We start from the raw sequence: 20,375 nt of genomic DNA on the forward strand, positions 1-20,375 counted from the left end.
CCCTGCGGCCCCGAGCCGGTTCCGCCGCCGGTGGAAGGGGCGGGGGAAGCTCGGCTCTAGGGGAGGGCAACGAGGATGGTTTCGAGAGCGGAGCATCTCTCTCAGGAGGAAAGGCTGAGGAAGCTGGGCTTGTTCAGCTTCGAGAAGAGACGGCTGAGAGGAGACCTTATCCATGTGTATAAATATCTAAACGGGGAGTGCCAAGAGGATGAACCAGGCTGTGCCCGCTGGTGCAGAACAATGGGACAAGAGGCAATGGGCAGAAACTGATGCACAGAAGTTCCACCTGAATATAAGCAAGAATCTCTTTACTGTGTAGTAGCTGCACATGGAACAGATGGCCCAGAGAGTTTGAGGAGTGTCCCTCCCTGGAGATATTCCAGAACCATCTGGACACAGTCCTGTGCCGTGTGTTCTGGGATGACCCTGCTTGAGCAGGGAGGTGGGGCCAGATGACCCACTGTGGTCCCATTGAACCTCACCCATCCTGGGATTTTGTGAGCCCCTGCAGAGCTGAAGGGATGAGGGCAGAGCTTGGCCTTTGGTGTTTCTCTTCATGGGACAACAAAGAGAAAGTTCAGCTGATCAGTGTGCCGTCTCTGCAGTGCAGAAAGTTCTGGAAGGTTTGGCAGAGACTCCCCAGTGCTTCTGTGCAGGGAGTACTGCAGCAATAAACTTCTTTTTCCGTAATTATTTGTGCTGGTGAATTGAGTAGTGGAAAGACAGTGTGTTGAAGGAAAAACAATTGCAGTTCGGGTGCACTTTCACAACTTAAAAAGCTTTTTAGATGTAGCAGCTCTGAACTGAGGCTTTTGAAACCAGTACCCAAGTACCTGGTGTCACCTCAGAGCTGCAGACTGGTAGCCTGTAGTGAATATTTGATGGGAATTGCTAGATTCATTGGGCATCTGACCTGAAAACTGCGTCTTAAAATCGTTGCCTGACTTTTAGGATGGGATCAGATTTTGGGGAGTTGTGCAGATTTACCATAAAGCAAATTCTAAGATGTAATACTAAGATGAAGAATGGCTGAGAGAGCTGGGGTTGTTTAGGCTGGAGAAAAGGAGGCTCAGGGGAGACCTTACCACTCTCCACAACTACCTGAAAGATGGTTGTAGTCAGGTGGGGGTCAGTCTCTTCTCCCAGGCAACAACTGACAGAACAAGAGGACAGAGTCTTAAGCTGTGCCAGGAAGTTTAGGTTAGATGTCAGAAAAAAATTCTTCACTGAAAGAGTGATTGGGAAATGGAATCATCTGCCCAGGGAGGTGGTAGAGTCATCGTCCCTGGACATGTTTAAAAAAAGACTGGACGTGGCACTCAGTGCCATGGTTTAGTTGATGAGGAGGTGTTAGGTTAGGTCATAGGTTGGACTTGATGATCTCAAAGGTCTTTTCCAACCTAGTTCATTTTGTGATTCTGTAATTTCAGCTTTCTCGAAGTTTTGTCATGGCAGCAACCAGTGTATGTATTTAAACCCCAAAATACCACAGTCATGGTCAGCAGTTTAATTAGAGAGTCTTTTGTTCAAAACCCTTTAGGTATGAGGTAAAAGGAAGGCGTGTTTATTTCCTCTGTAAGTTGATGTAAGAGGATGTTGATGGTTAGTTTCAAACTGCATTTGTTAATTGCAAACGTTCAGTCCAACTTTTGTGTTTGAGTCAAAAGTATATGTTTATATTTCTAGTATGTGAGTAGCTAAAATTGATTCTGTTTTGTCAGAAAAAAATCAGGAGGCTGAGGCAGAAGAAGCACCAACTGTTCATGGAGATGTCCTGTATTCCATTGTTAACGGAACCAGCATGTTCCAGCTCTGAGGTACAGGGAGTTGGAAAAATGAGGAATAATGATGCTGCCTCCAGACTTTTGGTGGGTGCTTAAGTTTTTAATGAAATTTAATATTTGTAAGCATGTGTTAAAAGTTAAGGAGGTGTTGTGTTTTCTATACAAATGAAATGTCAGCCTTTGCTGTAGCTGAGATCCCTGGGGTGGACTGGCTCAGGAAATTTAAAATGATAGTGCTGTTTTCAGTAAGTAATGAATGTGACTTTGATTTGCACTGTTTTTACAGAGATTTAGAGTCTAGTTACTTCCTGGAGAATGAAATTGTAGGAATGCTAGAAAGACTTTTCTGTTTGTGGGGTTTGGGGGTTTATTTTTCTTGGACAAATAGGCTTTTGTTAAACTTGCTCTTTCTGTTATATCTGTGTGTGGACACTCTAGAGCAAGATGATGGTAAAGCTCTTCTATGAATTTTTCAGTTTGTAGCCTTTTAGATACTTATTCCAAAGATGTAAGAAGTTTTTGGTTTTGTTTTTTGGTTTTGTTTCTTGGTTTTGTTTCTTGGTTTTGTTTTTTTTTTAACTGCACGGAGGTTCCTACACATGTTGTTTTTCTGAGTGGGTAGAAACTGAAAAAAAAAAGTAAAATAATTGAGCAATGGTCCCCATACAAAAAGTAGGTGGTTACCCAGGCTGCTTTTGAAGGGCATAACTGAGTACAAACTGTGGTCTAGTTTCCCCTCCTCTTCTGTAACTGGATAAAGGCACTAAACAGTAAATGTTGTTTCAGGTTCCTCTTTCTGAGGATAATGAGAGCAAACAGTCAAAATCTATTCAAAGAAAGAGAGTGCTTCCATCTTGGATGCTGGAAAGAGATCTCCTCGTGCAGAGGGTTTCCAAGCCTGTAATGACAGGAGGTAGGTTTGCGGTGTGATAATGATAGCCTTCCCATATGCATTTCTGTGCTTTGATACAATTTTTAAAATTATAATGGTTGTGGTAGAAAGTATTACTTTGCTACTTTTCTTTCCATGCTCCGTGTGGGGCAGCTGACAAAGACTGACTTCTGTTGTCTCCTTTGTCATCAGTCCTATGGGTGTGATAGAGCTCTTTTTCATCAGTTAATTGTCTTTCTGTTCTTTTTGTTTTTAATGCCAGATAATAAACTCTGTTTGTGCAGCTGAGCATTGGATGTTCTAGAGCCCTTTCCTATAAACTTGCCTATTTTGTATGTAAATTCTAGGTAGTTTCTGTCTCTTCAATTCCTAGCGTTCTCCACACTTAAGTGACTGATGTTTTGCCCTTCTAAATTTAGATTCTTGATTTCAAAGGTTTTAAAGGTAGGTGGGTTTGGGTGGTGTTGCATGCTAGTTTTTTAATCATTACTGAATCAAGCTTGATTATTTAGACCGAAGTTAATTCCTAGCAGGAGCAGTTCATTACAGAGTGATAGTTTCTTACCAACATGAGGCTAAAATACTGTTACATTCCCTCCTGTTCTTGTGGGAAAAAGAAATTGCTGGATGTGTCATGTACTGCTGCTGCTGCATATCAGCAGTGACAGGAGCAGAAGGCTGTGTTCAGTCACTGCCAGTGGGACACACAAAGTGCCTATGCATTGGCAAGAGCTCAAGAAAACTTTCCAACATGTCTGACTTTGGTCCTGGGAGCGTCTAAAACTGCCATTAGACAAACTTTCTACACAGCATTTATTGCCCTTGTGACTTTTATTGATGGTACAGGAAGGCTAAAGAAGTGAGAGGAGGAAACAGTGTTTCTGTCATTCCCTGTGCTGAACGCAGCACACCCCACCCTGCTTGCCCTTCTGTGGGGAGGTGTTACGTGGTTTGGGTGCAAACCGTTGAGTTTCCTTTGCTAAGCAGTCCAGATGTATGAACTGTGGCTGGTGTTTTGTGTCCGCTCCCCTGTGTGCAGCAGCTCAGCTTTAGCGAGTCTCTTTCCAGCTGCTGTTTCTGCTGAGATGCTGTTAATGGATTTGGCTCTTAATGCCCAAGCAGCCCCACAGGAGTATTTTATGCAGTGTCTGGCCAGTTGCTTCTTCTATCCTGTTGTAAATACAGGTGTCTCTGTGCACTGATGAGGACAACTCTGGCTTTGAACACCTCAGTCATGTGCCATCCACCACACTGCCTCTTCTTTTCCTCAAAAGCTAGTTTGGAAAAAATTGTAAGATGCAAAAGAAAATCTGGATTTCCATGGTTTTTTCTTTCATCCCCTTTCCATGTCTAGACTGGTCCGTCCTGCCTTATTTATGTAAAAATTGCATGGGCTTCAACTGGCTGTGTTGAGTCCTGTACTAGTTTTCTTATGTTTGTGCTTTTGTTTTGTATTTTTGGGGGAGTGGGGTTTGGTTTTTTATTTGTTTGTTTCTCTGCCAGTACTATAACATTTGTTATATGTGTGAATATAATGTTTATTTCAAAGACTTAATTCCTTGACTGTGTTGGTGTTGAGATTTGGAGCTGTGTGGGTGAGACATATCTGAAGGCCTGATCTTGAGGGAACTGGGGGTACATGCAAACATTACTGGAGCTGTTTCAAAATTCCTTTTCACAACTGCTGCTGTTTCTCATGCCATGTGCCCAGTGTTCTGCTTTAATGATTTCTAGTGTCAGGATTTCACTGAAAAAGTTGCATTCCAAAAGTACCCTTTTTCTTTTTTTTTAAGGTAGTAGAAAGAAAAAAGGCCAAGGAAGGGGAGAAGGCCATACAGAGTCATTAAAATCAGAAGTACATGTGCAGCAGAAAAAAAGATTAGCTTCTGAAGAAACTATAGAGGATTTTGAAGGTGGAGAGCAAGATCAGTGGAAAAGGAGCTGCCTCTCCATCCCTGTTCCTTCATCTCAGGTAACTTTTTGGCTCAGGGCAGAACCATGATACTGCAAAAAATGAGAATGTAGTTGGCAATGTCATGTTGAAGGTTGAGTCTACCACATAACTTTTTGTTCTATGTGTTCTGCTCATGATTTGTTGTTTTGAAATACCAGTCCAGTGGATAGCTCTGTAGCAAGGATCATGGAAGCCTCAAAGATTTGGTTTTCTGCATTTCCTTCAAGGAAATGGATCTGGGACTTGTGATGCCTTTTCCTGGCCTTAAAAATTAAGAGCCAGACACAGTAAAGGGAAGAAAGGGTTTTTATGTCAGTTCTTAATAAGGATCCTTATAGTGCACCACTTTGCCAAGGTGGAATGCGCTGAAATGCACACCCACGATAGATTGCATATACAATTTATAGACCTTGCAAATTAGCATATCTATCATAGATTCCCCAATTAGAGGCTTGAAGGGATAGCATGATATCCCCCCATCCCGAGGAATTCCCCCCTGGATGGGCTTATTTTAGTTTACGGGATGTGTTCCAGAAAGGACCTTGGTTTCTCAGGATAGCATAGGGCTTTCTGGCCCCAGCTGTGAGGCCTCCAAGATGTTTGGTCTCCTGGCTTAACAGAATACTAGGACTATGCTAAATTATTGGGCTTAAGGCATTACAGGTATGCATGCTAAGAGCACTGAGGATACATAAAAGCTATATAAAAGGGTATATAAAACAAAAGGCAAAAAATGATCATGGCATCACTTGGGCCCCAATTGTCCTGCAGAAGTACCAGACTTTGAGCTTTACAGCAAGAGGCAGGAAGACATCGGCCAGAGCACTGCTCCTAAGGAGTGGTTGTTGCGTGTGGTTTTTCTTCCTGAGAACCTTTGGGGATAGCTGATGGTGTGATACTGATGTAATGCGACACTGGGCTTCGCCCAAGCTATTACCATTCTAGTAGTGAGGGTTTATGGTCAGATAAGGATGGTATGTGGCTCAGCAACTGCTGTGTTTCAAAGGAAGGTAGCATGGAATGTGCTTGTGCCACCATCTCAAAATCTGAGTTAAAAAAAGGAAAGGGGAAAAAAAAAGTAATCTGAAAGGATTTGTGGCAGTGAGTGAACAGACCCTTTGGCCCAGCTAGTCCAGTGTCTCTGTGACCTCACAGTACAGCTGCATTTACAGGCAGTTAAATCCTTACTAACAACATCCTGCAAGTGGTGAAAAGAGAACGATCATTGCTAAAGACAAACAAAGCATATTCTGGTGAGAGCAAACTGAGGGTTTCACTGACTTGTTTCCTTAGAGGGAACCACCTGAGGAGATGGTTTTTATGTCTAGCATTAGAATTGCCTGCGTCTGTTCTAGGATCTGATAAAATAGTTAAAATGCTTCTAACACTGAAAATTATTGGGGCTTTGGTTTTAAGGTTAACTGAAACAAACCGTGCAAAGTCTTCGGAGTGGTTTTGGTGTAACAGTGGTCCACTAGGTGCATTAATAACAGCTGCAGAGCTATTTTCTCTTTGCCAGGTTATAAAATGAGTGACTACATAATGAATTATTCAATTTTTCAATTTGTAAGTAGGAAGCCTTACTTATTTTCACCTAATAATTTCATAAATCATTTTAATCTCAAGCACAGCGTAAGAAATTGCTTTCAGGACTTTGCAGAAAAACTGATGTATTAGGGCAAGCAAGAGAGCTCTGAAAGACTGTAATTTGGATATCAGAGCCTAAATCACGGTCCTGCTGTCGTGTTTAAGCGATTGAGAAAATGCTCTGCAAGGAAGAAAGCGAAAAGATCTGAATTGTTGTAGTCGGCAGCAGCCGCCAGAGGGCGCCGAGGCCCCGCGCGTGCTGTCTCAGTGCTGAGCGCTGGTGGCTTTGGTTTCCCTGGATCGCAGCCTGCTGTGTAACTGGTCCTGATCAACGTGAGCGTTCTGGCTCTTCATGTACAACACAGGCAGTGGGTTGAAATACGTGGTAGAGAACTCCCAAGTGGTAGTGGTAAATTGCAGTAGTTTATGCTTTCTTTTGCAAAGGAAGGCTTACTTCTTAAATTGCAGTTGATTGCTGAGCTGTATTTTGGGAGTTGTCTTTGTGTCCCAGTTGAGTCATTAAATATGCTTTGGTCAGGATCATCTGATATTAATGCTGACTTTGCCCTTTCTTAATCACATTGCTGCTCAAATGTAATTGTTTCTGGTTTTGGACAACATTTTATGAAACTTGCATTGAAAGGAGCAAAATCAAGTAGGAAATCACTGGCTGATTTTCAGGCTCTGCCAAACACACCTGTGTAAACTAAGTATAAATTTACTGGAGTGGAAACATAGATAATAATCTGTAGAGAGCAGAGACCTTCTAATAGTTCTATGATGTATCAAAGTAGTTCAACGTTGAATGTAGATATGCTTCCAGCGAATGTCTCAATTGTCAGGACAGTGTTTGTTCCTCAGTTGTGTATCTCATATTTTTTTTCTAAAGAACACATTTCTTATTTTAAATGTACATTTTTTCCAAAATTTAAAATTCAGATTGTGACAATACTGAAATGTTTGCATAATGGTGTCTATGACAGACTGTTATGATTTAGAGTCATGAGTTGAAGCATTTAAGATGTAGCAAGGTGGGATTAACCTCAGGGTGTGTATCCTCAGTTTCCATATATCTTCTATGTAGATAAATATATATATATACGCTCCATATGTCTTGGTGCTTAAACTATTAAATAATTCATTAAGTTAGTAAGTAATTCGTTAATCATTTAAATTGATTCTTGGGTAGGAGTCTACATTCTTCTACAGTTTACTACATCTTCACCTGTATAACACCCATTAATTTTTCAGGAGCAGTACTTTTAATTTTTAGTTAATTTAAACTAGTCCTTGGACTGTTGACAAACTGAGGTGGTGAGAGGTTATGTTGTGAGGGAACTGAAGCTGAGGATGGAAGCTGTTGGATAAGTTTTCTTTTAAGAGTGTGTGCTCTCTATGTGTTTACTGAACTTGAGCTTTTCATTCAGCAGCTGTGTTAAGCAGTGAACTTGAGTTTGGGAAGTGGAGTAGAAGATTTTTAAAGTCTGGACCAGACGATCTTTCAAGGTTCTTTCTAACCCAGGCTGTTCTACGACTGATTCTGAATGCAGGAATGATGAGGCACAGTTTGACTTCAAAGCTTTTAATTCTGAGGAGTGTAAATTTTCAGGTTGTTCAAAATGTAACCTTGTTCCACAGAATACATCTGGATTTCCTCTTGAGAATTCCATGAGAGATATGGAAGGAAATGGCAAGACTGGAACAAAAAACCCTGGAATTTCTCTGGAAAAAAATGATAGGCAGCTGCATAGCAAATGGTCTGAAACAGTAGGTCAGATCTCCAGTAAAGACAATAGAATTGAGAAAAACAAAGAGCAGATTACTGGTTCTACAAGCCAACAAGCTCACTGGGGCAGGACTTCAAAATATTTTGGTGCCCAGGAAGGGATTCTTGAGCCTGATGCAAATCTGGATTACAACACTGAGATTTCTGATTCAACCAGAAGTGCAGATGCTTCAGAAAACTCCAAACAGATCCAGCATAAGAGGACACCTTGCATGTATGGAAGTGGCTGTTACAGGTAAAGCAAAATTAAAACTAGCTTGGGGTAGCTTGTTGTTTAGAAGTAATGTATTAGCTATGGAAGAGAAAACTATAAAGTTGTTAGAAGCTTTGATTTGGAAAAAATCTTCCGGTGAACAGGGGACTGATGAGAAACAAATGGCAGAACAATAATTTTAGAAGGACAAAAGGAGGAGCCGGGATGTCTTGCTAATTCCTAATACAACCCAAACAAGGGATGAAGTATTCAAGCAAATTAAAAGATGAAGTGTTGCAGGAAATAAAAGATAAAGGTCCATTATAAAAAGAAAATAAAAAGACCTGTGTGTACAGTACGAGGTACTAGCAGGCAGAAGAGATTTAAAAGGTTCAAATACCCAACAAACCTGTAGGTTTGTTTTATTAGCAGGTAAGACTTACATGAAAGACTGTTGTGTTTATTGAAGTTACTCTGTGCTTTGTGATCTGAATGTTTAAAATACTTATTATTTGTCATCCCTAAATAATTGAGAATTTCTTTTATTATAAATCAGTGTTTCTGCAATTTTTTGCAAGCTTTCAGTCTCCCCCTAAAACCAGAACAAAGCTTACTTAGGAACTTGAGGTTAACCGTTATTTGGACAGTCTTTGGAAATACTGCAAGTGAGGAACAACAGGGTTTTTCCTCTTCTTTTTCACCCACTCATATCCTTTCAGGATGGAGGTGGTGGAAGATTTGTCATACAAATGTTCCAGAGAAGTTCCAAAATACCAGTGCTGGGTGCCTGGCCTCCTGCTAGTTCTTTCTGCCCAGAAGCGATCTGTGGTGTCCTGTGGTGTTACACTGAAGGGAAGGTTGAAATCTAGAGGTGCTCTTGAGTCTAGAAAATGCCCAATGACCTGAGAACTACATTTAGGAGAAGATTTTGAGCCCTAGATAATCCTATGTACCTTGTAAATACAAAAGATAAGGCTAATCCAGGAAACAGGGGATCTAGTGCCTTTTTTTTTTCTTCCCCCAAGGGGCTTCAGCAATAATAAAAACAGTGAGTTTGATTAGGAAGCAAACAAGCACAAGTGACTGGGTTTCTGTATGTTTGGTGGGCCTGATGCTGAGATAACTGTGTATATCAAAATTGTAAAGCTTTTGTATTCATGTGCACATCACATGGCGGTTTTCATGTAGCTTTGACACACCTCATTTTTTCCCCTTAAAGATTCTAACGAAAGCATGTCTTATTAGACAGTTCCATTGATCCAGTAGTAGAAATGCAGCCTCTGGTTTGCTCCAGCTACTTTGGATTTTGCTGAGAGAAGTTTTGCCCTGTATGGGTATTAAGGTGATTTAATGCTCTGATATGATGAAATATTCCTAATCTTCAGGAAAGGCAAATCCTAGGTACCAATAGGGAGTAGGAGTCTGTATGTGCACATTTTTTCCTGGGTCTCTTGATTGTGAAACATTTGGCAGCAATACTTTTGGAAGGTACTGCTTTATAAAAAGAAAAGAATGTTCTGAAATAACAAATAGCAGTCTTTGTCAGAGAAATTTGTAAATAGGGAGCATCAAAAATGTCAGCTTTGATCTTCAGGAAATACTATGAAACTCAGCCTGTTTGCTTGCAGCAAAAGAAATGTGCTTTGTAGTCTGTCTTTGTATTTGCTTTTAATTCAAGGCCCCTAAGTAGTTGTTTCTGCATTGGTGGCAAAAGTGTGTTAGAGCAAAGATTACATGTTACTTCTAGTTATTTGACTGCATTTCTCTTAGCCTGTCTTAGACATTTAGGAAGAAAATTTGTAACCCATAGTTCAATTTCTTCATTTATGAATTTGAAAACATTACTTTTGAAAGAATCAACCTTGATATACACCTCTTGCCCCAAGGAGTCTTCTTGTCACCTTCGTTCAGTGTCACTTTCTGAGGTGGCCAAATTCAAAGGAACTGCTGTTATCACTAGGAGACAAAGTACTCTGTGTATATTGTAGATGCCTATATTTGTTGTCGAGGAACTCACCCTCTGAATACTGTCACGTTTTCTTGTCTGCTGCTTGCTTTTCTGAAGTTAGCAGAATAGGGAATTAAAATAAATCTTTTCAAGGGCCACATAGAAGGGGTATAGTAGACCTGAACTCTCATCTCTGAAACTGGAACTCACAGTCTTTCTTCCACAATTCAATCCTTTCGCCATAGCCTGGGATACAGTTCTCTGCTGACTGGGGGTGTGTAAATCTCTCCCAGAACTGTCAGAGCAGGGGGTGCTGAATCAGTGTTTGGATTTGTTTTTTTTGGTTCTTCTAAATACTTTGCTGGGTTTTTTTTATGAAAATAAGTATTCTTCCTTTCACTTTAAGCTTGTAAATCTGGCGGCTAAACACCCGCATCTGTCCTTTTTTTGAGTTGTGTCTTCTAGTAAGAATTAAAATATAGAACTTATAAACATGTTATGTGCAGTCACGGCATAACTTCACACTTTAATTTTATGGCTTTGTAAGTAGTGCTGGTAATTCATTACATTTTCACTAGGAGGTTCTTTCAGTAGTTGAAAAAATAAGCCCTTGAGATGGAAAGGGGTCTTCTGCATGGGTTTATGAGGAGTCAGGGATTCTGAACTGGTCAGTAAAATTTACTTTATAAAAAGTTTTTAAAGTTGCTTTTGGTAACAACACAGATGAACAACTGTCTTAAATATTTCACTGAGCAATACTCAACTTCTGCTTGAGATGATTGTATTGATTCTGAAGAAGTTTTAAAGTTTTATTTGCATAGTTTCTGTTCACATAGTTTCCTGGACCATGAAATATACGTACACAAATTTAGAGCTTCTGTGAAAGCAAAGCTGCAGTAACTGTGTCAGTATGTTTATATGAAGACAGTGGTCATAAAACTTCATTATTAAAATAGGCTTTTTAATTAGTTACTTTTCATGCAAGTAAAGCCTAATGATTTTGTTTTGATCAAATGAATTAACACATTCCTGTGCACTGAGGCTTTGTTGTGAAACAGTTAACTTTGGAGTGCAACTTACAGTGTCATAGATGTGCTCCTGTAACTCAAATATCTCATTTCTACAAATAAATATTAAAAAAAAAAATCAAAAAAACCTTTATAGGAAGCAGCCTTAGGGTTTTTCTGAAAAAAAGGGAAGATGTTTGGTTATTAGCTATGTACTTCTCTGCTTCCTTTTATTTTGCTGGGTATCGTTGCACTACACATAGGATAAGTACAAGTTATCCAGGTAAAAGTAAGATAAAATAGGATGTTTCTACTAGTCCTGAGCATCTGAGGTAGGACATATTCAAGAGGTAGGACATGTTTGAGGTGCTCCAGGTAATGTATAATTTGAGGAGTATAATCTACTGGCCGAAAGACTCCTGAAGCCTACTGATAAGGACTTGTACATCACAACTCTTTTTGTTGCTCTTCTTCCTTTCTCCCATACTTTCTTTTTTTCCCCTCTCGTTCAATAATGGCTGTTTGGTATTGTCCAAGTAGGTCTTGAAGCAATGTTTTAAAAGGAAATGGGTATCTCCTAAAATACAATAGATTGGCTAATTGAAAGGTATTAGGTCTTCTTTCCTTGGCAACTATGATGCTATATGTATCTTGATACAGGAATAAGGATTAAAATTAGTTCAAAGAACATCAGTTGCTGCTGTGTCCCTTTGAGAAGATAAATTGTATTTCATGTGACCAAGAATTCTTGCTATTACTGCAAGTATGTTAGCTCCATGCATTGAGAAAACAAAGCAAATGGCCTCTAAAATTATTTGGTTTCATCCCATTTATTTTTAATGGGGAAGGAAGTAGGCAGCCAATCTGAATTTGTCACAACAAGTGATGTTTCCTGAGAATTTGTTACGGACTGCAACGCTGCAATAGTTTTCAGTGAAACATTATTAAATTACCCTACAGTTTGCAGAAGCAACAAAAGACCAGGACAAGAAGCTTGTCACCCAGGTAAGTAGATCCAAGGGAAAACAGGTCTTTGATAAGTGGCTTATAGAAGAGTTTTATCTTTAGTTTGCTTGTGGAGTTTCCCGAGTGAAAGATATTTGGCAAATGGAGATTTAAAGAATTAATACTAAATATCTGGTATTTTTCGAATGCTAAAAGGAGGCCTGAATGGCCAGTGGAGCTCACAGTGTTTAAGTCATCATTTTGTAAGAGCTGTAACAAATGCTCTTTTCTTATGGTGGTAGTTGAAATGATAAAATGAATATTGACTCTCCTCTATGAAGTTCAGAAGAGGTACTTGTGAATTTAAAGGAGTTTCTCTGATCGGTGAGGAAGCTGCTGTGTATGGAGGTGGCTGCACACATGTCCCTGGTGTGTTCCATACTTGCTTCTCAATGCAGCTGTAGCAAGTGTAAGTAAAAGCACTAAGTACTCGTAGCTGAAAATCGTCATTCCTCCTCCTGCTTGAGGCAGGCAGCTCACTTTTATAATTTGCACAAACACATTAGAGGTTATGTACTCTTGGAATAATTGCAGTAATCACTAAAGTATTTTGCAGATGTCTTTTGGAAAATAATTTATTAAAAAATCTCACGTTTCTTGCTTCTCAATGGTATGCTTAGGAAAAAAGTCTCTAAACTTTAAAAATTTATTTAAATTTATTTAAAAATAGGGAAAACGTAAATTTGCTTTTGCTACCAGTATGTTAATATTGATGTAATTTTTCGTAGCATATTTTGATCTGTCACATGAATTGCTCCTGAAGTCAGAACTTGGTTTTTTTGTATTCTTTTTAACTCCACTTACAAGAGTTCTAGAAAGAAGAAAACTTTTTCTTCAAATGATGTTTATGACTGCCTAGTCTTGAGTGGTGTGTGTACAAAACTCTTGCCTAGAAGCGGTAGAAATGTTCTTTCAGTTATGCATAAATTTATGTTCCCTACTTATTCACCTCGGATTCAAGTGTTGTAGAGCAAGAAGTCATGGATGATGGTCATGTGCTGTCCTCACTAACACTGGAGTTGTTAATGTGTAGTTGTCTTATGGTACAACTTATGGTACAACTTCATGTCAGCATGTCAGCATGCTAATTCGTAATTTCAAATAAAACCTATTGTGTATGTGCTGGAAGTTGGAAACTTAAAGCTGATGGGCAATATGAAAATTCCTGGTTTAACCTCTGTTGCAGCAGGTGCTAAGACAAAATTTCTTCTGTTATGCTGAAAGTAGGTCATACATTCTGCATCAAGTTAAACATTAAAAGCTCCTCTTCATGTAACCACAGAAAAATGAGCTGTCAGTGATTTAGTAACACATTTTATATGTCTGCTTCTTGTGTTGAAATGGAACAGTCAGTTTTGGTGTATATTTGTTTCTTGCAGGAAGAATCCCATTCACTTCCAGCAGTTCAGTCATCCTACTGATGATGACTATGATGACATGGAGATGGTGGCTCAGGATGACAATGACAACCGGCCTGAGTGTCCATACGGAACGGCTTGTTATAGGTGAGAAACACTGTGCAAAGTGGCTTTCCTTATTTACAGGTTAAGAATGTTCTCCCCTGCAGTCACAGAATGACAATAGAATAATGACTAATTCTTGATGTTAACTTTGACTGTAGGTTTCTGAAATTTACTGCAGTCAGACTGCTACCCTTAAAGCACCCAAGTCTGTGCATATTTTTAACACTGACACAGTAAAAATCACTATTTTGTTAATGATATCAGCTGTCAGAGATGAAAACTTGACTATTCAATGAACCTGTTCAGTGACCTGAAGATCAACACTGTATCTCTTTTCAACATTCAGTAAATTGTTCTTTTATATGAACAATTTATTGTTGCATGTTGTTCTTGATCTGTAACTTTTAGTTATTTTGATAATGTATTTGTTGGGATTTTGTACAAAAACTATTTTAATCAGCATTTGATTTGTTAGAAAGCATAACGGAGGTAACAGCAATAAAATCCAGTTTATGGCTGACTGCTGTTTCTTTAAGCACTGTTGATTTTCTTCAAAATATTGTTGTATTCCATGTTTTTCAGTACGTAGGTTTTACATATTTATCAGACTGTATAATTATCACAGTGGACAAGAAGATATATTTTGAGGCAATAGCATTTCTATGGGAGCATATTGAAACTGCTGGCTGCTGTTAAAGATTGTTTCTGCACAGAAACATTTTCTCCTGGAAAGTGTGGAGTTATCCTAAAGAACATGGTCTCCATGAAATGTAACAAAATGTAACAAAATGAGCTCTTAAGAAAAAGCCTTGGTGATACTCAGCTAATGCAGAAAAAATGGTTCTCTTAAAAACACCTACGAGATGAATTTCCCATATCAGGCTGACCAATATAGGCTTATATGAGTAATGAAATTGCCAACATACTTTTGAGGAGTACAACGGATGCTTTATCTAAACCCCAAACTGTCTCTCCTTCCAGATAAGACAACTTCTGTGTTGTATTAGTTGATCATTTCTTAATCTGTGTTTCATTCTTTGGGGATAAAGGAGGCACTCACAAAAAATTGATCATTCTTTCAAGGAAGCAACAGATATAATTTGAAGAGTTTTTGTGTTAATTTTGTTGTCCTTATCTGTTGGCTATTACTTGACTGATCTAAATGCTGTGCCTTGAAAATTATCCATAAAATACCAGGGAATTCTGCACTTTTTAAATGTGGCAACAAGGTGGTGAATCAAGCTATTACTTTTTTCTTCTTTGCAGGAAGAACCCCCAGCACAAGTTGGAATACAAGCACAGTGCACCTCCAGGTGGGCCAATTTGTTCAATATTACAGAATCACAGAAAATTCTGAATTGGAAGGGACCCACAAGGATCATCAAGTCCAACTCAGTAAAATGCTTTAATCTCCTTTAAGGGAATAATGTTGCATTTATAGCTTCCTTTGTATTGGGATTATTTTTTTTCTGGGATTTTTTTTAATCAGAAGTTCTCAGGTAAGATACAATTTTGAAGTATTTTGATGCTCTAAACAAAATATTGCAACCATGTCTGTCATCTTTTTGTGCTGTTTTTTTTTTAATCAGTGATTTTCTTACTGTGAGAACTAATTTTTGCATATATGTTCTCTTGAGGCCTGAAGGGAATGTAACTAAAACTGAATTTGAGTTCCCAATCTAACATTTTGTAGTCTTTTTATATTCCATTAACTTGACTTGGTGAAAAAATACAGGGGAATGTGCTGTTTGCATTTTGTCAGCTCTTAAGAATTGAAAGAGATACTTCTTGTTTTTGGTTTTTTGGGGTGCTTTCTCTTGGTTATTGGATTTTGAGTTTTTCCACATGAAATCACAATGCAATAAACGATAATTTAGAGCAGAACAGTTATGGAAATGACATGATAATGCATTTTACTTTGAAGTTGCAAGGCTATGACATTATTAAGAAGGAATAGCATTTATGGAAACAGTAGTGTAAAATATTTAAATGCCCTAAAATATTCCAATTTGCTGCTTAAAAAGTCTCAATCAGAATTGACATCATTTGTCTACAGATGGCAGGGATAATAATTTTAAGAACAGTTTATCTGGGTAATCTGTTGGGAATGATTCAAGACAAAAATGGTTTTTTTGGGGCAGCAAAGTAGCTTTTATATCTGTAAGTACAGCACAACCATTGCAGCATTTGTTTAATAGGTCAGTTTTCTGTTGTAGCAGCTCTAAGAATAATCCTTATGGCAGAGTTCACTCTGTCCTGACTGACAACTTCCCTTTCTTTAGTAACTGGAAGAGGAACACAACAACGAACTTCAAGCAATGGTGAGTGTATTCTAAAGTTATGAGTGGGCACATCAGCCTGGGACGCAGTTGGTCTGCTGTGGCTCTTTTGGCATTTAATAGTGTTGGAGATGCTTGATAATACTTAGCTGAGGAGAAAGTAGTAGTTATTTTAGTAAAATCCTTCTTGTTTTCTTACAAGTAATAGTGCTTCAGTTGAATTTGTGCCAGTCTTCCTGGATAATCATACCTGTAGTTCCCTAGAAGCAGACAAGAAAGCAAACGTATTTTAAGAAGAGACCCATATGGCTAAAAGGTGTCTTCATCTTCACTCCTTACACAGGGGCCATAATAGGATGAAAGGAATCCAGTATTTCATGCACAGCTAGTTAAGGTTGCCCTATAAGGAGTGATTACTCCTGCAACATGGGAGATAGTTCCCTCTGCATTGTATTGACCTTTACATAACTTTCAGGTGATAATCTGCATGTGCTGATGAACTTTCTTAAACTTACAGTGAGGTATTGATGTTTCAGAGCGTGTTAGGATGGAAGTGTAGAAGTTTATATATGTTGTGGGTGCATAGACTCAAGTTTTAAATATGATTAGGTCTGCTTCCAGGATTCTTTTGTGTCTCATGTTCCAAATGTGAAGCTTCCTATGCTTTCTAAAATTAAAAGGGAGCTTTAAAGAGCAGTCTGAAAGTCTGATGCTGTGCAGTCTTCACTTTCAGTGGCCAGAGTAAGGCACGAGGGTGTGGAACTGCTGCATTTTGAGTGGGAGTGGGAACTGGCTTGCCTTCCTTGAGATCACCAAGGAGTGGCTGGGAATTTCCTAAAGAAATCTTCAAAACAGATCTGCCTTCTAGAGAAAATAAATAAAAGTGCAAATAGCTGTAGTTAGCTTTCTAGGCAAAGTGTTTTCAGCCTTCATTTCTGTTGTGGGTGAATGCAGGAGGTTGTTTTAAACTTTCTACTGAGAAATCTCTCTCCCATACCATTTCCTTATCAAGTTTGTGTGCACTTTGGCTATCACCAAATATTTACTATCTGTATACTGTATCTGTGCACCAGCATATTCTGAGGCATGTTTGTTACCTGTGTGCTTTGGTGCATCCTGTGATACAAGTACCCATCTTGATCAGAGCTCCGGGTTAGAAATTTGTGTTACAAAGTGTTGAGGCATGCATTGAGTGGTGAAGATTTTACAATGTAGCAGGCTGGGCTGTGTGCATATCTAAAAGTCTAAATCTTTTCTTGAAGGTTTTAAACTGTAGCTGTAGCTCTCATAAGAGCACCTTCCTACCAAAATAGTAGGTGCTGTGTGTGCAGCTGATGGTCAGGCAGGGGTGACTGAAGGAAAAAGTGCTGCTCTTGTAGCATGTAAAACTTGCACACAGAAGTGAAATTCAATCTGTCAAACTCTTCTTACTAAGTAAGAACCACGAAAGAATTTATATTCTGCACATACAGGAAAGAAGGGAATTTATTAAGTTCTGTTTATATTTACTATTTTTAAAAAGATTTTTAATGTCTTGTTGACTGGCTTACTTAGCTCTGTGGAGGGCAAAGATTATAAAACGTGGTGCTCAGCAAGTTCACACCTGAGGCCATCATACCAGGTCCTGCAGGGTCAGACAGACAGTCAGGGCTCCATTAACTTTTATTTCATCATATTTGGCACAACTGCACCGTTAGACACAGCAGGATTAAATTCCCTACAAGTTTAAATTTAAATTCCACCAGCCAAGAGAAGAGGGGTGCCCTCCACCTGACATTTAACATGTTCAGTTTTTAAGTCTAATTGCTGCCAGAATTGCCTGTAGAGAATGTTCTGAGAAATAATCTGACACAAATTACTGGGGAATAGTTGTAGGGAAGGAATTGAAAAAAAAGTCAGTGTTATGCTGTCATTAAATTGTCACTGCTGAATGACTTCACTAAGTTGTTGCTACTGAGATGAATAACACCCTGTAACCATGGAATATGCAGTATTCTCCTACACACTTTTTTGTAGGTTTTCTAGCAAGCTGATCAGCTCACATCAAAATAGAACGTTTTGGAAGGAGCGGTCAGCAAGCTTGTTTTCCCCACATCAAGAAGCTACTTTTGTAGAAAGTTTCAAGGTCATCTTTATAGATACGCTGCTAGAGAAAAGGCAAAATTGAGCTTAATCATCAGCTTTAGGACGGAATTAAACTAAATGGAAAGAAGTGGAGAGGAAAGGCATAAAAGGAAGTGCATCACTCACTGCTAAAATCAAAGAATTGATGTATGGGGAGGGAGAACATAGTATGCACTTCCTACATTTGTAGGAAGAATATGAAAGTCATCAGTGTTTTGCCAGAATTCCTTCTTCTGTTGTAAAATAGAACTCACAGTGCTGTGAAAGTGACAAAGGGCTTTTTTTTGATAAGCAGCTCTTGGGCTTATTTTTCTAATAACCTTAGTCTGAGAAGGGGGATTTTGTTCTTATTGTATTCAGCATCTTCATTTTGACCCCTCCCCTCCAAGACAAAATTAATTCTGCAGGACTATAGTCTGTGATTCTGCTAAGAAATTCTGCTGGTTATGGGCTAACATGGGCATGATTAATTTACTCTGAAGTCTGTTAAACAATACGCCAGCAAGCATAAAAAGGAAGGTAATTCTGTAATAGGAGTGTTCCCACTCATAGGCAAGTGTGACAGCCTGATAGAGGCTGTAGTCTGACTACGTGACATACTGGTGGTGGTGTTTGTACCTGGAGCTCTGACCTGAGGTTTCAAGAGTTTGCTGAGAAGTGCTTATGGTTAATATAGAGTTAGGATTTGGACTGTGCTCTGTAATTAAAGAAAAAATACATACTCATAGTTTCATATGAAAGCTGGAGACAACTGCTCAACAAAAAAGTTACCTAAACGGATACCATTTCTAGATAAGGTAAGAATGCAAAAATGGGAGGGTGGGAGGAAGAGGAATGAACATGATTTTACTCAGAGATGTGACTTAAGGACAGAATTAAGACATGACTGGGATATTAAGAGGCCATGGCTAGTTAGGAATTTTGGGCATTTAAGAAAAGATGTCGCAGATGTTGAGAGCAAGGCTTACACACATCTGCCAAAATGCAGTGGCAATGACCTTCAGAAGGGAAACACAGACTATCTAGCATGAATGCAAGTGGAGAACATAGGAGGTGAATGATCTAGATTTCCTTCTCTAATGTGAAGCTCAGAAAGAAGTGAGTAGGAATTAAAAGTCGTATCATCTTCCACAGACTAAGAATATGATGGATGGATGGATGGATGGATGGAGGAAGAAAATCTAGGGTTAAAGTAGCCATCTAGCAATAGCTAGAGGCCTAACTGGAAGATAGATGTGTTGTTTAGGTGATTCTTTCTCCTCTTGAGAAGAGAGGTTTAACTGTGTGGGCTCTGGGAGGGATCTTGAGCTCTGTATTTATTATTCATGAACACATGGCATTTTTGTCCCTACAGGAAAAAGGGCTGTGGAGAAAGATGGTGTCAATGATGGTGAAGCCAATGAGTATGACCTCAATGACAGCTTCATAGAGGAGGAGGAGGAGTGCGAACCTACTGATGAAGACTCAGACTGGGAACCAAGTTCAGAAGAAAAGGATAACGAAGATGTTGAGACATTTGTGCAAGAAACACGTAGATTTGTTAGGATCAAAAAATAGCTGCTCAGAACAGCCTTATGAATATCTAGTGTAGTTGTGTTAAAACATGGTTGCACAAGGAGAGGAATTGTTTGAAAATTTCTCCATGATATAGGCACTACAGGAAAATATTAATGGGGGCAAGGGGATTCTGCAATGCCTTTCTTGTTCACATGTATTATTTTGGGGCTGGTGTGGTGTTTGTTTTATTAAGTCGTGGACCCAGAGGATAGAGCCCTGAAAATATTTGGTTGATTTTTCTTTTTTTCCTCTCTCTCTGCTTTTTTTTTTTTTTTTAGAACACATTGGTGGCTCGTATTTTGAAATACAATTTTAAAGTTTTTAAAAGTTCATCTTCCTATGCTTGAAAAAGAAATATTGGCATTAGGGAAGTCTAAGCCATTTTTGTCAAATTCTCAGCAAAGCTGAAGTCTTGATGACTGTATTTTTGCACAATTAAACTTGTAACATACAGTGGAAAAAGCATGTAACTGTGTGATTTCTAAAGGCGTTTGAAAATCTTGCCTTCAGTGCGCTCATCACTCCCCTGAGCTTCCTGGAAAGCAAGTTAAAATGTTTTACTATATTTTGGGACAGATGACTGAAGCCTTGTGTATTTGGCACGTTTTTTGGTCAAAGGCCTGAAATTCAGCAGGGGAAACATTCTTGTGTGGCTTCATGTAGGCATCCAAATATGCTCCAGCTGGTTTTACAGACTTTTCAGGACTTTGTGGATGTGCCCTCTACAACACCCATGCCCTGGTTTTTGACTCAACTTGTATGCTTGTCTTGTTGTGAAGAGGTTCCTCTTACAGGA

At 39.0% G+C, this 20,375-nt stretch overlaps 1 protein-coding gene across 1 annotated transcript; it reads left to right on the plus strand.

Annotated features, from left to right (window-relative positions):
* The first annotated feature begins 6 nt into the window (after window positions 1-6).
* On the plus strand, window positions 7-20,041 carry APLF (aprataxin and PNKP like factor). Its single transcript, XM_008635456.2, has 9 exons — window positions 7-623; window positions 1,722-1,868; window positions 2,571-2,697; window positions 4,470-4,648; window positions 7,856-8,238; window positions 13,536-13,661; window positions 14,886-14,932; window positions 15,902-15,940; window positions 19,377-20,041. Exons 1-9 carry the CDS (start codon window positions 453-455, stop codon window positions 19,577-19,579), a joined length of 1,422 nt encoding a protein of 473 aa, XP_008633678.2. The 5' UTR covers window positions 7-452; the 3' UTR covers window positions 19,580-20,041.
* The last annotated feature ends 334 nt before the right edge of the window (window positions 20,042-20,375 follow it).

Source organism: Corvus brachyrhynchos, unplaced genomic scaffold, assembly GCF_000691975.1.
Source record: "Corvus brachyrhynchos isolate BGI_N302 unplaced genomic scaffold, ASM69197v1 scaffold416, whole genome shotgun sequence".
Taxonomy (NCBI): Eukaryota; Metazoa; Chordata; class Aves; order Passeriformes; family Corvidae; genus Corvus; species Corvus brachyrhynchos.

Bases quoted from the DNA above. Each gene is read 5' to 3' on its own strand.
- APLF (XM_008635456.2), top strand. From the start codon at position 453: ATGACCCACTGTGGTCCCATTGAACCTCACCCATCCTGGGATTTTGTG. The intron at 2,698-4,469 runs GTAGGTTTGCGG...TTTTTTTTTAAG, and splicing joins CAAGCCTGTAATGACAGGAG to GTAGTAGAAAGAAAAAAGGC. The intron at 14,933-15,901 runs GTGGGCCAATTT...CCCTTTCTTTAG, and splicing joins CAAGCACAGTGCACCTCCAG to TAACTGGAAGAGGAACACAA.